The sequence below is a fragment of the Tamandua tetradactyla genome, chromosome 6 (assembly GCF_023851605.1).
Source record: "Tamandua tetradactyla isolate mTamTet1 chromosome 6, mTamTet1.pri, whole genome shotgun sequence".
Taxonomy (NCBI): domain Eukaryota; kingdom Metazoa; phylum Chordata; class Mammalia; order Pilosa; family Myrmecophagidae; genus Tamandua; species Tamandua tetradactyla.
This window is the reverse complement of record NC_135332.1, coordinates 35,194,874-35,213,382: the sequence shown is the minus strand read 5'-3', so window position 1 is coordinate 35,213,382 and position 18,509 is coordinate 35,194,874. Positions and strand designations below refer to the sequence as shown.

The window sequence follows — 18,509 nt, the reverse complement described above, 5'->3', positions numbered from 1 at the left end:
ACCAACAAAAAACCAAACTGATCACTGTAAAGAAAGCAATCAGAAGGCTTAGTTATTAAAATCATCATAATGGATAGGGTGTGTGTATTAAGCAGCCACCAAAATGACTCCCAATGATCCCCACCTGCTAGGATTCATGCCTTTGTTTAATCCCCTGCTATTGAGAGTGGACTGGACCTAGTGACACACTTCTGACAAAAAACATGGAAAAGGGATCGATATCACTGGCAAGATTCGATTACCGAGAGCCTGTGGCTTCCATCTTGCACTTCTCTCACTTTCCTGCTTGCTCATCCTAATAGAAGTCAGCTTCCAGGTTATGAGATACCCAATGGAAGGCCCATTTTAGCAAGGAACCGAGGAACTCCACCTGCCGAGAGTCAATGAGGAGTTGAAATCCTCTTTCCAACAGCCTGTAAAGAAATGAATCTTGCCATCAGCTATATGAGTGAGCTTGAAAGTCAATCCTTTCTCACTCAAGCCTTTGGATGAGACCATAGCCCTGGTCAACATCTTAATTTCAGTCTTTTAAAGACTCCAGAGGTAGAGGTGTCCAGTTAAACTGTTACTGGATCTGACAAGCACATATAAATTATGAGATGATAAATGTTTAATTCTTTTTTAAAGCCACTAAGTATTGGAGTAATTTGTTATGAAAGAATATATAACACATATGGGGAGTTTGGGGTGGATCTTGGAAACTTGATTGAAGGTCAAATAATAGAATGGCTCCTGTTGAAAATCAAATGAATGAACCAGAACATCAAGATGTAGAATTCTTCCAAAACAGGAGGCAAAAAAAAAAGGAAAAAAATGTATATATACAGTGAAATATAACATAAATGTTTAAAAAGCAATAAATTTCCAAGTACATTTTAGCAAGCAGTTATAGAACAGATTACAAAGATTGGTATGGTTACAGTTCCACAATTTCAGGATGGAAATTATATGTTTTTTAAAAAGTTAAGAAATGTGGAGAGTAGACCTAAGATATGAATAGGCAAGACAAAGAAATTATAGGGGAAGTAATTCTTAAAAAAATTCCCTAATATGAAGAAAGCATTGAGTCTTGATACAGAAAGGGCCAATGAGCATTTAAACTATTACCTAAAACAAAAATCTAGAAACATTGTGGTGAAATTTGTTAATGTTCAAGAACTAACAAGAAAATTCCAAAAGCTAACAGATAGAAAGAAACTGAGAGCAAGAAAAATTTGCATTAATTTCAGCCTGAAACACAGAATTCTGGAAAACACTAAAGTATACCTACAAAGTGCTAATGGAAAATATTTTAAATTTATCCAAATTAAATTCAATTATAAGTATAAAAGAAATATATTTTTAAGAATTCAAGAAATTGGAAAGCTTAAAGTCAATTCCTTCTAGATTAATTATTAAAGTAAGTGCTTTAACAAAACAAAAAATGAATCCCCAAAAGAGGAAGAAAGAATGAAAAATAAATAGTAAAATATAATTAACTTTATATGACTATGGATATTTATTTTATGAAATGCAAATTATTTGAATGTAAAATGGCAGGTTAATCACATGCATTATCTTTTTTTTTTCCAGGGAACATAGAAAAATTATAATAAATAAATACAAAAGGCATCAATGCACAGGGAAAGAGAATGGGAAAAGAGAATGGGAAATTGTTGAGATTTCAACAATTTTTTAAAGACTAAAATTAGAGAGAGGAGTAAAAAGTGATTTATTATGATTGAAGAAGCCACAGATTAGTGGGCATGCTTTAGAGGATAGAGAAAGAACAGAATGTAAACCTGCAATATCCCATCTTTCAGAGTTCACAAATCCTACATATGAAGAAGGGTGAATTAGGTGACAGACTGAACTCAAGGGACTCATTTAAAAGTAAGTACACAGCAGAGTCTGACCCTCCTCACTCCAGCCATTTACCACTCTGGCTCACTTTGCATGTAAGATCAGAGATTTTTCCTCAGGAGAACTTGACTGGAAAAGAATCAGAACTCTGATGCAACCTGAGAATTGGGAAATAAATGTGTGCATAATGAGCAATTAGATCCCAGCTCCTACATCATTACAGTATACCAGTAACTGGGCATTTATACCCCAAGGTGGATATGAGTTATTGATTCTCCTTCCCCCCTCCCTTATTGTAAAAACACAGGTGAAAAGACATCTTTAATAGCTCTTGAGATTCTGTAGCAAGATGGGTGTCTTCCAGCATCAACACCCTAAAGTCAAGCCTACAGGGAGAAAATTCTAGATACATGCATAAGGCTTCCAATTAGCTTTTTAAGAGTGAGCTTATCAGCATTAATTCTTCTACTGGGAAAAAAACACCTAGGAATAGGTGGCAAATTCCTTAACTTGTTAAAGAAAGGGAATCATCCAGACTTCTACTATACATCTAAAAAAATGATGTAACATTCAACCAAACCACTAAAAAAGAAATAGAATTTGCAATTTCTGAAAGGAAAGGAATTAAGTCACATTTGCAAATGAACATGATTATTTTACTATAAATTTCCAGATAGTCAGCTGAGCAGTTATTAAAAATATAGAGAATATGGTTGTCATTGATACAAAAAAATCAACATTTTTATATATTGGCAATAACCAGTTAGAAACTAAATTTTAAAACATCAGCACATATTACTACATTAACTATTAAAAAAATAACACCTATAAATGAACAAAGAAATGTGCTAGAAGAGTTTCAAAAAAAATAAGAACTTCATTGAAGAGCTAAAAGGGAGACTTTGGTCTAAATGAAGAGACAGCTTATGATTGTGGATATGAAGTTTTAGTATTGTAAGGAAAATGTAAGCCTCTTTTTTAAAAAATATTTTTATTGTGAAATCTTCACACACGTACAGTCCAACCATATTATACAATCAATGGCTCACAATATCATCACATAGTTGTGTATTCATCACCATGATTATTTTTAGGACATTTGCATCCCTCCAGAAAAAGAATTAAAAAGAAAAACTCATGCATCCCGTACCCATTACCCGTCCATCTCACTGACCACCAATATTTCAATATACCCAATTTTTTTATCTCCTCTATTACTTATTTAATTTCTATCCTTATTTTTTTACTCATGGTCCATACTCCAGATAAGAGCATCAGATACAAGGTCTTCACAATCATATGGTCACATTGTAAAAGCTATATTGTTATATAGTCATCTTCAGGAATCAAGGCTACTGGAACACAGTTCAACAGTTTCAGGTACTTTCCTCTGGCCATTCCAATATACCATAAACTAAAAAAGGATAGCTATATAATGCATAAGAATAACCTCCAAGATAACCTCTTGACTCTTTTTGAAATCTTTCAGCTACTGAAACTTTATTTTGTCTCATTTCTCTCTTTCCCGTTTTGGTCAAGAAGGCTTTCTCAATCGCATGGTACTGGGTCCCAGATCATTCCTGGGATTCAGGCCCCACATTACCAGGGAGATTTACATCCCTGGGAGTCGTGTCTCATATAGTGGGGAGAGCAATGAGTTCATTCTGCTGAGTTGACTTAGAAAGAGAGGCCACAACTGAGCAATAAAAGAGGTTCTCTGAGGGTGACTCCTAGGCATAATTATGAGTAGGCTTAGCTTCTCCTTTGCAGGAATAAGCTCCACAGGAGTAAGCCTCAAGGTTGAGGGCTCAACTTATTGAACTGGCCATCCCACTGCTTGTGAGAATATCAGGAATTCCTCAAGATGGGGAAGTTTAATATTTTCTTCTTTCTCTCAGTCCCCCAAGGGGACTTTGCAAAGACTTTTTTATTCTCTGCCCAAATTACTCTGGGATATATCAGGGCATTACTCTAACCTGTACAAACCAAAAAGAACTTATGCCTTATTCAAGATTCCATGTATTTACGGTGTTCAAGTAAATTGACCATAATGTGAGTTTCTTGAGGAAAGAGATTTTGTCTGCCCTCTTTAATAATTTACCTTCCTGCTTAAATCAGTGCCTTATGGTATTAATTTTTATATTGATTATATGTTGAAGTGATAATGTTTCAGACATACTCTGTTAAACAAAGTATTTTAATCACTAAAATTAACTTAATCTGTTTCTCTTTACTCTTTTAATTTGGTTTCTAGAAAATTTAAAATTATGTATGTGTCATACATATGCTATTTTATCTTGACACATAGAAGTCAATCAATACATATATGCTGAGTGAAATAATGCATGAGTGAATGTTAGTTTTCTCAAGTCTATGATTAAAGTAAGTCAATTCCAAATAAAATTTCACTTTGGCTTTTTATAAACTCCCGAGCTGATTCAAAGTTTATCTAGAAAACCATATGCACAAGAATTGCCAAGCACAAAGTGTACAAGATTTGCATTACCAGTTATTAAAACATGCTGTATCACCACAGAAATTACTATGATCTGTGTTTTTGGTTAGTAATTGATAAATAAGTCAATGAAAAAATATAGAATCAAGAAACAGACCCATTGTATTTATTCATAAAAGGATTTAGTACCTGATAAATCTGGCATTTAAAATCAGTGTGAAAGCTGGGCAAGTCAATGAAAGTGGCCGTGCTCATTATTTATTGGAGAAAAATAGAGCTAAAGCCACATCTTAGAGTCTTAAAAAATGCTAGATGTATTAACTATCTAATATTATTAAAAGCACTATAAATTTCCATTAAAAATTCTAGACTGGGGATGCACGAGTGGTTCAGTGGCAAAATGCTCACCTGTCATGCAGGAGATGGAGATTCAATTCCAGCCCCATGCACAACCCCCCCCCCCCCAAATATTCTAGACAATAGGTTTGGGTTTTATTCATTCATCCAACTATATTCATTTACCATCAGTGGTGGCTGAAAAACATTTAAAGGATAAAAATTGCTATCCTTGTGGGCTTTCATTAATAGTAGAGGGAAATAAACAAGTAAACTACACAAGTGTAGTGTTAATTAATATTATGTTAGAAGGTGATTCAATGAGAAGAATATGGATTTGAAGTTCCAAGATGGAGGTGAGATGAAAGTTTTGAATGGTGCTTGCTGTCCAGCCTCAATGAGAGTTGATATTTGAGAAAAAAAAAACAAACAAACCCAAAAACCTGAAAAAGATGCTGATCTCTAGGGGAGGAGCAATCCAGGTAGAGGAAAGAGTCAGTCTTAGTTTGCCAGGGGTGCTATAACAAATACTACAGCCTGGTGAGCTTAGGCAACGGGAGTTTGTTGTCTCACAGTTTGGAAGGCTATAAGTCCAAAATCAAGGTGATGGCAAGATCTTTTTTTTTTTAGTTTCCTGGGCTGCTTCAAAAAAATACCATGAAATGGTTTGTCATAAGCAATGGGAATTTATTCATTTACAGTTTTGAAGCTGAGAAAATGTCCAAATCAAGACATTATCAAGGTGAGAAAGCCACAGAAGCAAGAAGCTGAAATCAACTAAATCTAGGAGGATAGGGCGAGACCAGCAGGTGCTACCATGTGCCTTGCCATGTGACAGAGGAGCCAAGGACCACCCGCAGCCGGTCTTTGGGAAGAAAGCATTATCCTGATGATAAGTTGATTCGGATATTTTCCTGGCCTCAAAACCATAATTGAATAAATCCCTCTTGTTTGTCCCAACTCATCTCATGGTATTTTCTTTAAGCAACCTATGAAACTAAAATAAGGAGTAAGATAAACCTTAATATGTTAAGTTGAATATGGATTCTAGACGTCCAAATAGAGAAGTTAAATAAACAGCAGAACATAGGATTCCAGAGTCAGGAAGAGAGTTCTAGGATAGAGATATTCCCTGGAGAATCATAAGCATGGAGATGGAATTTAAAACCAGAATGTTGGGTAGTTTAAGGAAGAAAGTGTAGATAAAGAAGAGAAAAAGACAAAGAAATGATTCCCAAGGCACCCCAACATTAATGAATCCAAGAGGTTGGGGAAATGAGAAAGAATTACCAAAGGAGACTGAGAAAGAACAATTAGTGAGGTAGGAATGAAACCACAACATTCAATGTCCAAAATCCAAGTGAAGAAAATATTTTAAGGAGTAGTAAGAACAAAAAGATGAACACTAAGAATTGATTATGGATTTACAGTTTTGAAGATGAGAAAATGACCAAATTTATATGGAATTCAACTGTGACATTTGAAACTATTTTGGTTTAGTGGATGGGCTGAAATTCTCAAGTGGACTTAAGGGCAAATGCGTAGAGAAGGGAGATGAATTGGAAATTGGGAGTTTAAATAACTCTTTTGAGGACTTTTGAGACAGAGCTCTGAAGTGAGCAGTAGAGAGGTAAAGTTTAAAGAGTTGAAGATGTGGGAAGAAAAGATGTGCAGAAGATCATATGTGGTTTACTGCATAGGAGATAAGAGGTGTCGTGCCTGGAACTGTGATGACCAATATAAAATGACAACAAAGGGTTAAAGGACAAATAGGTTTCTGGTGTTCTCAAGGTAGACAGTGATGAGGCCAAAAGTGTAGGGAGGTGGGGAAGAGTGTTGTCTGGGCTTTTTGATGACTCCTGTTAAGATGAATTGAGAGCCTAACAGAGTGTTGTATTAGTCCCAAATGCCCTGTCTGGGATGAACAAAATATTAATCAAGCTGATGGAACTGATTTCTCCTGGGGGAAGCCAGTTATTACTCTTTATTCCTATCAAAAGAGGGTAGGAGTGGGACATGAGGTCTTAATCCTAGTTTGTGGGTTCTCTTGACCAGGTACCTAGAAGTCTCATTAAAGTTGAGTGAGTGCTCAGGACCTTCTTGAGCTCTCTTGATGGGAGTGGAGACTTCTTATATCTGGGAATGTCCTCTCACAAAGGAAACTGAAGAGGAGGAACATCTATTTTCTCCCTGCCTAGGACTTAGAATTTTGTCATGTCACCTAAGTGCAGCCATCTAACCACTCTAACCAGGGACTTTCAGTATTAGAGAAGTGATGCAGTCTCAGGGTCAAGAACAAGAGTATGGCAGGGAGTGATCTGGACAGTCAACTTTAGCATTGGGCAACAAGTGTTCAGGGGTGACTGTTCCTGAAGCAGCGTGCTGAGCTGACATTTGGAGCTTGGCTATGCTTGGCCTCCATTGATTCCTACTAATGCCACTGTTTAAGTTTCCTGATTGACTTAAAGCCAGTACCATGTTATGAGCAGGCTTAAATAACAGGAATTTATTGGATCATGGTTTTGAGGCTTGGAAAAATCCAAAACTAAGGTGTCATCAAGGTGGTGCTTTCTCTCAGAAGACCATGCATTCTGGGACTTGTTGCCAGTGACCACAGGTCTTTGGCTTTTCTGTCACATGACAGTGCACACAGCCTCTCCTGGCTTCGCTCTTATCTTCCAGGTTCTGTTGAAGTTCAGATTCTGGCTTTCTGTCTTTTGGTGACTTTCCCTATAAGGCTTTCAGTAATAGGATTAAGATCCATCCCAACTCAGCTCGGCTACACCTTAACCAAAGTAACCTCATTAAGAGTCCTATTTATAAGAGTTCATGCCTGCAGGAATGGATTAAGTTTAAGAACCATTTTTCTGGGGTACACAGCTCCAAATCACCACAACAATTCACCAAACTTCCACTAGTTATAAGTACTATCCACAAATCCTTCTTAAAAATCCTTTTCCAGCTTAAATAAAACAAATTAATGTTCTGATGTTTACAGTCAAGAATACAACTCTTCTGGATATGAAAAATATCTATCTGGTGTCCAAGCTCATGTTCTTTTATTAAAAAAACTCACTCTGTTCCTTTCTACAAACAAAGATACTGTGTATGGCTTATTTTCTATCCCTGGCACATAGCATACCACTCATGTTCAGCAGCTCTTTCTTAAAATTAGTAATTCTTGAACAGAATTTCATCAATTAAAATAGGATATTCCATGAAAATTTCCATACATTATAAATGTTTATTCAATACTTATAACAGGGTTGTCAGTTCTTATATGTGAAAAGGAGGCCTTAATAATTTCTTTTTATTTCCCATGTATTTGCTTTCTTTAATTCTGTTACCTTAAAGAAAAGAAATTTTAGACTTATCCTCATTGGTTTTGTTACTACACATTGAGTTGATACAGAGCAAGAAGAAATGAAATGTCTTTGGCACAAGGTATAATTTTTCAAAATAAGCAAATTACTTGGACCAATATTTTGATTCCCATGTGACATTTCTGACTTCAAATTAAATCCTTGAATGATTCAACTAACTTGAATGTTGAGGTTTTTCAATTGGTTACCACAATCTGTTATACCAAATTAAATTTCTAAAGGAGTATGTCTTTGGATATTATATACTTCATAGCTGACAGGGACACTATCTAATTAGCCATTTATATGCAAAGCAGAGGAAAAAATAATTAGAGACATGGATTATGCAGAGGCAGTCACACTGACAGAGGGCAAAAGAAACTATGAACATATTGAATCAAATTTGTACATACATTTCTACAGTTTATCATGTTTCATTTGCGCTATATTACATTTACGCATCATTTAACATGTTATAAATGAGGTAATGTCAAAATCAATTGATTATGGGAATTCCATAGTCAGAAATTCCAAGCACTGGAATGGTTGGCTTGCAGAGAAGGGAAAAAGAACCATTTGTTGATGTATTTCTGAAGAATGGAAGGTCTATCACATTATATTGATTGATAAACTAAATAGAATTTTATAACATAAGCTATATGTTATAATATAGATATTATGTGTTTTAGCAATTGAACAGGAATAAAATCCGACATTTAGAAAATGCCTTTGTTAACTCCAGCCTCCAGTGCTCTTTTGTCTAGAGAGAGAGGGACAAATGTATAAACAAACTTAGCTCTAATGATCAAAATGCTTAATGAAAAAGAAAAAAGCCTGGCTAACTTATAGAACTTATTCTAGTTATCTACCACTGCATTAGAAACACCCCACATCTTGGAGTGGAAAAAAAAACATTATATTCTGCTTAAAGTTTGAAGATCAAGAATCCGAGAAGGGTATAGAGAGGATAGCTCACCTGTGCACCAACATGACTGGGACCTCAGCTGGGATGGTTTGACTGGTTAGAGGTGGCCGGGACAGTTTGAGCAGCGCCATCTCTCTGGGGCTTCAGTTCTGGTTGTCGGTTGAGTTTCTTGGTTCTTCTCCTTGTCGTATCTGTTGGGGATAGAATGTCCAAGATGGCTTCTTTACTCACATGCCTTGCATACAGGCTAAGATGTTTGGAACAACTGGGGTTGGCAGGGTGTTATGAACTGTCCCCCTGCCTGCCCCCCTCCTCCCGAAAAGACATGCTCAAATCCTAACCCTCAGCCATGTGAATATGACCTTATTTGGAAATAGGATTTTGGAAGATATGATTAGTTAAGGTGAGGCCAAACTTGATTCAATATGACTGCTGTCCTTATAACAAGAGGAAATTTGGACACAGACAAATATAGAAGAGAATGCCATGTGATGACTGAGGCAGAGACTGAAGGGCTGCAAGCCAAGGAATGCCAAGGATTACCAGCAAATTGTGAGAAGCTAGGAAGGGGCAAGGAAGAATTCTCCCATGCAGGTTTTAGAGGGGAGAAGAACCCTATGATAACTTCATTTTGGGCTTCTAGCCTCCAGAACCATGAGGCAACAAATTTTTGTTGTTTCAAGACATCCAGTTTGCAATACTTAGAGCATCCCTAGGAAACTAAAACAGTAGGCCTCTCTCCTTTTCCTCCTACAACTTTGGCCCTTGGCTAGCTTAGACTTACTCAGGGCATGATAACCTAGTTTTTTTTGTATAGTGTCTTGCTTATACCAAAGCTAACATTTCTAAAAACAAGATGGGGAAGTTACAAGTCTTTCTGGACCAGGAAACTAGCATGACATCAGTTCTACCATATTTTATTGGTCCAATAAGCCAATATTCAAAGGGTGGAGATATAGATCCCATCTCTTAATGGGATTAGTGCAGAAGAATTTGTGGCCATATCCACCATTACTACTTACTAGAATCTGAAAGATCTTAGTAAGATTCTGTGATGTGACTTTCCAGAGGTTCTCATTTACCTCACAGTACACTCGCCTCCCCAAAAGTCAGAAATTCCAAGCACTGGACAGGCTTGGCTTGCAGAAAAAGGAAAAAGAACCATTACAGGAACAGATAAATTGATGTACTTCTGAAGGATGGAAGTTACATGGCATTATATTGATGGAGAAAACAAAGATAAAGAGAATAAGTATAGAGTATGTAAAAGAAATTGTACATGTGGAGTTTGTAGAACAACTCCAGGCTCATTGAAGGAAGATAGGAGCAAGAAGGACAGAGACTGAATGGTGATGCTCCTTATTCCTGCATATATAGGTACAATGTTTGTCCTCAAATTGAAGCAAATAACTGCTCTTTAAGAAGCTCAATGATCTTTCCAGTAACATCAGGGTTCATATTTTGGGGATTCTTTCTAGGGTAGGGCCTGCCTCATTTTAGCATTTGCATAATTTCTCAAGCTGTTTACCTTCTCCTTATCTAGATATTTTAAAACAGAATTAACCCAGGCAAACAGTTCATAATCATCCCTCCCCTCAGGAAAGATCAACAATTTAATTAACAAATATTTTAAAGAACTAAACAGAAATGGTTAGGATTAATTATTTCCATGGGATGGAACAAAAAAATCAGAAGGCGCAGAGATTTCTTACCCTACTACATTTAAAAAATATTATTTCCATGCACACAGATTCTCTGATATTTAGTACAGCATTTGGCCATTCAGAATAGACCACATTCCCCAGTTTCCTTTGCATTTAGATGGGGTCATGTGTGGGCTTTGGTCAAGTGGATATGCTCAGAAATATTTGGCAACTTTCATAAACCATCATTAAGAAGCATCTGCTATGTATATTTTCCCCTTTTTACTTTTTACTATATTTATATACATTACTTCTTGCTTCCTGGGACATAGATGCTGCTTGGAAGATCAGAATTAAAGAAAGGCACATGGTAGAGAAAGCAGACCCAGGAAGCAACCTATATCTTTAAAAGCATAACGGAGCATAATTGGGCCACATAATTCCAAATTTTATATGCCATAGAAGTAAACTCCTATCTTTAGTTCAAAATGAAGTTATTTTGGATATTTTTTTATGTACACTCAAACAATCCTAAGACACATGTATTACTTTTATTAAAAATAAACTCATCCTACAACCTTAAGATGGGTTCCTAGGTCAGATAAGTCCTGAAATCCAAAGGGGCCAACCTCTCCAAGAACATCAACTAGTTCTATTACCCTACCCCATATTATCGACACCCCTTAACAACATGAAAAAATTAGAATGGGGATAGCTCCCAAATCCCTAAACATTGGGAGAAGGATCAAAAGAGAAGGGGTTATAACAGAAAAGATAGGATTTAACAAAGGCTGAATCATTATATTAACATTTCTTTCAGTCTCCAAGTGTCTTGGAGCAACTAAAATGAAAAACCTAAAATTATAGGACTATAAACCACACAAACTCTGAAATCTGTTCTATAACTACTTGTTACAATGTACTTTGAAATTTATTTTCTTTTTGTATATATGTTATATTTCATAATAAAGAATGTTAAAGAAAGTAAAATAAAATAAAATAAAATAGATAATTGAAGCAAAAAAACCTCATACTTTGCCATTCATTTTATATTTTCTTAATCTCCATACTCCTTCTTTTCTTTTTCTTTTAACCAACTGTTTTTTTTTTTTAACATCGGTGTCTTGATAATGAGGTCTTTGTTGAAGGGCAATGGTGGTATTCTTTCAATAGTTTTCATCACATGGGAAGAGCTCTTCTTCTGAATCCTTGGAGTAAAAGGAGGTGATTATGTTGCCTTTTGACATACCATCACCCATCGATGTACTTCAGCACCAATATTTTGGCACCTTTGAGAAAAATAGGACTGCAGATGTTATTATTGTCAGTAAATCTCTTGAGTTGTTTGCAATGAACATGGAATTTCAGATATTCGGTCAACATTAATGAAGCATTCTTATTACTGTTGCAGATGTGCATAAGGATTTCTATTCTTTTCCAGGTGGGCATGATTATTATTATTTTTTACTTCCTTGATATCATTAGGTAAAGGCATAATGTAAATGTAAAATGTTTTCACAGACACAGAGTCAAATGGGATACTGAAAAATTTTGACAATACCCTGGAGGAAATGACCAGATGTTTATAATACACATTTCTATTTCAATGGCCTGGGTTGAAGCAAATGTCAGCAAAAAGCTACATATGCTTTACATTAACCAAGACAACAACATACCGTAATCTCTCCCATCCCCTATCTCTGTTTTTTTTTCCTCCTCTGGTGAAATTATTTCATCTAACTTCAGTTCTGCAATTCCCAGCACAAATACAATGCCTGTGTCCTTAAGGCAAGTGGGTAACAATTGACATGCTGTTTAAGCATTACTGATTAACTATACAATAAGTCATTTAAATTGCTGGTGCACAGGTGGGCAACATTTATTTAATTGTTCAATAACCTGCACTCTAAAGGAACTTGATAATGCACCTACAATCAAGAAACAACAACGCTGTTTCGGGGAACAGGAATTGACTTATGTTTTATGTACTACAATCACCATTTGTGTAAACTTGTAAACTCATTTATTAGTCAGGGTTCTCTAAGGAAAATCTCATAATATTTACTACATATATATATATATATATATATATATATATATATATATATATATACACACACACACACACTACATATATATATATATATATATATATATGGTATATATACCATAGAGATGTCAATTTAGAACACATACAACCTCCTAGAGACCATTGATCTAGCCCTGCAAGATATTGCCCTCTAGTTGGTACCATAATTGAGTTTTCAAAATGCCATTCTACCTTTCTATCAATCCAACAGCTTCAGAATGATGGAGAACATGGTAAGACCAGTGAATTTCATGAGCATGTGCCCATCCCAGTGGGTTCCTTGGTTAGAAACAATGCTTTATGGAATACCATGATGGTAGATAAGGCATTTGGTAAGTCCATGGATGGTAGTTTGGTCAGAAACATTACATGAAGGGAAGGTAAACCCATTTCTGGAGTGTCTGTTCCAGTTAAAACAAAACACTGCTCCTTTCATGTTGGAAGTGGTCCATTGTAATAACCCATTTCCACCACCTAGAAGGCAGAGAACCTTGGAGAATGCTGCCATATTGGAACTGTGTGTGGGTCTCAGCTGCTGGCAGATTAGGCACTCAGCAGTGGCTGTAGTCAGGTTAGCCCTGATGAGTGGAAATCCATGATGCTGAGTCCTGCCTAACCTCCATCCCTACCACCTTGGCCACTTTGCTCATGAGCCCATTGCAAGATGACAGGAGTGGTTTGGGAAACAGGCCTACTTGTATCCACAGAATGGGTCATCTTATCTAGTTATTAAAATATTTGCTGAAGTGGAACACAAACTCTACATGTTTTATGCCCACTCATAAAGGCCTATCTACATACCTCTTCCCCAGACTTCTTTATCACCAATTTTCCAAACATGTTCCTTGCAAGTCCCTGAGCATCCAGCTGAACTGTTATCAACATTCCATGAATCAGTACACAACATACATCTGGCCAGTCCTCTTTCCAAGTAAAATGAACAACATGCTGCACTACTTGAAATTCCACTGCTGGGAGGATTTCCTTTCACCACTGTCCTTCAGGGACATCCCAGAAAGGGGCTGCAGCAGTTCAGCTGTTCACTTTTGGGTGGTACCTGCATATCATGCAGAACCATCTGTAAACCAGGCCCCAGTTTCTCTTCCTCAATCAATTGATTGTAAGTAATTCCCCAAGAGCCATAACTGTGGACTGGGAAAGAGAAGGTAATGTGGTATAAGTGGGAGATGGGGGCATGTGGGGGGCATGGGCATTGAGGCCACTTCCTCATGTAACTTATGTGATACATATATATCACTTCCAGTTTATGATAAAGTGTGGTTGTGTACTCCAACTTTATGGCTTGGCAGGTCAGATAACACCCAGTTCATAATAGGCAACTCAGGTCTCATGGAAATTTGGTGGCCCATGGCTAAGAGTTCAGTCTCTATCAAGGTCCAGTAGCAGGTCAAAGACTGCTCCTCAAGAGGAGAATAGTTATCTGCAGAGGATGCTAGACTTGTCCCAAATTCTGAGTCTACATTGTGATTCCCGTACAGAAGCCTGTAAAAGACTTCAGACAGCATCTCTATCTGCCACTGCCACTTCTAGCACCATTGGATCTGCTGGATCATATGGCTCAAGAGGCAGAGCAGCTGAAGAACAGCCTGTATGTGTTGCAGAGCCTTGTCTTATTCTGATCCTCATTCAATACTAGCAGTTTTTTGGATCACTCAGTAAATGTGCTGAAGTAGCACACTCAATGAAGAATATGTTATCTCCAAACTCCAAAGAGGCCAACCAGGCATTGTACCTCTTTTATGGTTGCAGGAGGTGCCAGATGCAACAGCTTCTCCTTCACATGGTAAAGGATATCTCAACATGCTTTGTGATACTCAACACCAAGAAATTTCACTGAGATGGAAACCCCCCCAATTTTTGTGGATTTATCTCCCACTCTCTGACACAAAAATGCCTTACCAATAAGTCTAGAGTGGGTGCTACTTCTTATTGTCTAGGTTCAATCAACATGATATCATCAATATAATGGACTAGTGTGATATCTTGTGGGAGAGAATGACTATCAAGATCCCTGCAGACAAGATTATGAGACAGGGCTAGAGAGTTGATGTAGGATGGTGAAGGTGTATTACCAGTCTTGCCTAATCAAAGCAAACTGTAACTGGTGGTCTTTACTAATAGCAATTGAGAAAAAAAAGCATTTGCCAGATCAAAAGCTGCATACCAGGTGCAAGGGGATATATTGATTTGCTCAAGCAATGATCATATATCTGGAACAGCAGCTGTAATTGGAGTAGATTTCTGCAAAAATATGTTATATATGCTGTTCTGCAGTTTGTCATTTGTATTCGATATACTTGGAAATCTTTGTTGTCTGAGTGAATATATCACAATATCTACTGTATTTGTTTGTTAAGCTGCCAGGATGAAATATGCCAGAAGTGGAATGACTTTTATAAAGGGAATTTAATAAGTACAACTTTACAGTTCTAAGCATCTAAAACTAAGGCATCCAGGGAAAGATACCTTAATTGAAGAAAGTCCAATGGGTCAGGAGCACCTCGTTATTGGGAAGCCATGGGGCTGGCATCTGCTGATCCCTTGCTCCTGGGCTCCACTGCTTTCAGCCTCTGTTCGTGTGGGGGTTCCTGACTTTGTCTTTCCAGGGCTGGTTTTCATCTCTTGGCTTCTCTTGGCTCTCTCCAGGTTCTGGTTTACATAACACCTTATCATGACATCTGTTGGGCTCTAAAAATCTCCAAGCATCCATGTCTCTGCTCTCTCTGTCAGCTCTAACTTTCTCCAAAATGTTTGTTCTCTGAAAGGATTCCAGTAATCAAGACCCACCTGAAATGGGTGGAGTCACATCTCCATCTAATCAAAAGGTCACACTCACAATTGAGTGTACCACATCTCTGTGGAAATAATCTAATCCAAAGTTTCCAAACTATAGTACTAAATCAGGATTAAAAGAAACAGCTGCTCACACAAGATTGGAACAGGATTAAAACATGGCTTTTCTGGGGTACATAATAGCTTCAGACTGGCACACCTACCTTACAAGGTTGAATTTACAATTAAATTTGTTTGCATTAGTTTGACAGGCTGTTATGTGAAATACCATACAATAGGCTGCCTTAACAATACAATTTATTGGCTTATGGTTTTGGAGGCTAGAAATTCAAAATCAAGGCATCAGCCAGATCCTGTGTGCTTCTCAAAGCCTGCAGGGCTCTGGTATTGACTTGCTGAAACCCTTGGAGTTTCTTGACTTGCACATCTGCCTCTTATCACATGGTGATCTCTCATTCCTTATGTCTGCTCTTCTGGTTCCCACTGACTTCCAGCTTCTCTCTCCTCTGGTTATATCTGAATTTTCTCTTTTAATAAGGTCTCCACCAAAACAGATTAAGGACCATCCTCATTCAGTTTGACCACACCTAAATAAGATTTTAGAAGATCCTATTCATGAATGAGCCCACACTTTAACAGATAAAACATCGTCAAAGGATGTATTTACAAATGAATTCAACCTAAAGGAAAGTGGATTAAGATTAAAACAACTTTTTTGTTAGAGCATGTAATTCACTGTTCTTCAATGGTAATGCATAAAAAATGTTTAAGATACAGCATGGTTCTACATTAATTGTAGGAGACTTTAGTGCACCAGTTTCAATAATGGATGAAACATCTAGACAGAAGATCAATAAAGAAATACAAGACATGAATGATACTCTATACCAACTAGACTTAACAGACATACATAGACCACTTCACCCAACTACAGAATATACATTCTTCTCAAGTGCACATGGATCATTCTACAGGATAGACCATATGTTAGGTCACAAAAAAGTCCCAATACATTAATAAATCTTGAAATCACACAACGTATCTCCTCTGACCATAATGGAATAAAGCTGAAAGTCAATAAGAAAGGGAGAAATGGAAAATTTAAAAGTATATGGAAATTAAGCAATGTATTATTGAGCAACCAATGGTCTAAAGAAGAAATCACGAGCAAAATTAGGAAATATCCTGAAGGAAATGAAAATACAGCAAGCCAAAATTATGGGATGCCATAAAGGCAGTGCTGAGAGGAAAACTTATAACTCTAAATGCTTACTTTAAAAAAGATGAAATATTTCATATCAGAGAACTAACCTTAGAACTGGAAGAACTAGAAAAAGAAAAGCAAACTAAGCCCAAAAGCAATAGAAGAAAAGAAATAACAGAGATTATAATGAAGATAAATGAAACAGATGACAAAAAAATAGAAAGAATCAAAAAACCAAAAGCTGGTTCTTTGAAAAGAGCAATAAAATTGACAAAACTTTAGCTAGAATGAAGAAGAAAAAAAAGAGTATACAAATGACTAAAATCAGAAATGAAAAGGGAACATTACTATTTACCCCACTGAAATAAAAATTACTATAAGAAGATACTATGGACAATTGTACATTGTGCTTGTTTGAAATTGTAATGTACCCCAGAAAAGTTATGATCTTTTAATGCAGTTTTGGGGGGACGTGCAGATTTATATAGTTGGGACCTTTTGATTATGTTGTTTCCATGGAAGTATTACCCTCCTATTCAAGGTGGGTCTTAATATGCTTATTGGAGTCCTTTAAGAGAGGGACATTTCGGAGAAGACACAGATATTTGGAGATGCAGAAGGGAAAAAAAACCAGGAGATGCCAGAAGCTGAGAGAGCCTTTTGAAACCAGAAGCTGTGAGAGAAGGGCCAAGAGACATCACCATGTGTGTGCCTTTCCAGCTAACAGGTGTTTCAGATGCCAGCAGGCAAAGTATCTTTCACAGTCAAAGTATCTTTCTCTGGATGCCTTAATTTGGACATTTTCATGGCCTTAGAACAGTAAATTTGTAACCTAATAATTTCCCTTTGGAAAAGCCAATCCATATCTGGTATATTGCATTCCAGCAGCATTAGCAAACGGAAACATATATAACAAAATTGTCCATTAGATTTCCTTTTTCTCTATCATGGGTTCTGCCTTTTATTTTTATAAAGGTATATCTATTATGCTTAGCCAAGAAATATCCATACATTTTCCAAATGGAAAAATAAATTACATGTATTTACAAATCAATTTGTTTCTGTTGTATCTTAAAATAAATGGGGAAGAAATCAATACTGGTGCTGGCTTGAAGCTGTTATGTACCCAAAAAGCCCATGTTCTTTTAATCTACCCCTGTGGGTGGAGACCTATCTTGGGTGGGACCTCTGCTTAGGTGGTTTCAATTGAGATGTGACCCACCCAATTCAAGGTTGGTTTTAATCCTTTACTGGAGCCCTTTATGAGAGGATAAAAGATAGAAAAGCTAAGAGACCTTGGAGAGAAATGCCCCAGAGATGAAAGCAAGGACCCACAGAAATGGAAAGAGCCAGAACCTGAAATCAGTGAAACATGGGAGAGAAGGATCAGCAGATACCAGTCGTGCGCCTTATCATGTGACAAAGGAACTCCAGATACCATCAGCTTTCTTCAGAAAAGGTATTGTCCTGTTGATGCCTTAATTGGAACATTTTCATGGCCTTAGAACCATAAATTTGTAAACTAAAAAATCCCCATTGTAGGGCAGGTCACAGTGGCTCAGTGGCAGCGTTCTTACCTGCCATGCCAGAGACCTGGGTTCGATTCCTGGTGCCTGCCCATGAAGAAAAAAAAAATCCCCATTGTAAAAGCCAACCCATTTGTGATATATTGCACTCTGGCAGTTTTAGTAAACTAAAACAGTACCTAAACATACAAACAAACAATTACTTGGAAAAGTAAAAGACTTAAAGCTTTATTTAGGAATTCAGAAGGAAAAAAATGCAACAAAAGAAACCTATATAAAGGGAAAATGCTAACCATAAAAACTGAATGTGAAA

General features: G+C 36.8%; 1 protein-coding gene across 7 annotated transcripts in view; it reads right to left on the bottom strand.

Annotated features, from left to right (window-relative positions):
* Positions 1-18,509, bottom strand: part of LOC143685948 (uncharacterized) — a 100,708-nt gene that overhangs the window by 28,007 nt on the left and 54,192 nt on the right. For 5 of the 7 annotated variants that reach the window (XR_013176813.1, XR_013176815.1, XR_013176816.1 and 2 more), the window contains one exon: positions 8,972-9,111. Coding sequence is in view for 3 of the 7 variants with exons in the window: in XM_077163068.1 (XP_077019183.1) it covers positions 9,018-9,111 (94 nt within the window). In the remaining 4 variants the exon portion in view is untranslated. Of the gene's footprint in view, positions 1-138; positions 414-7,893; positions 7,981-8,971; positions 9,112-18,509 lie in introns of those variants that run through there. The other 2 variants (XM_077163069.1, XM_077163070.1) reach the window with 2 other exon arrangements.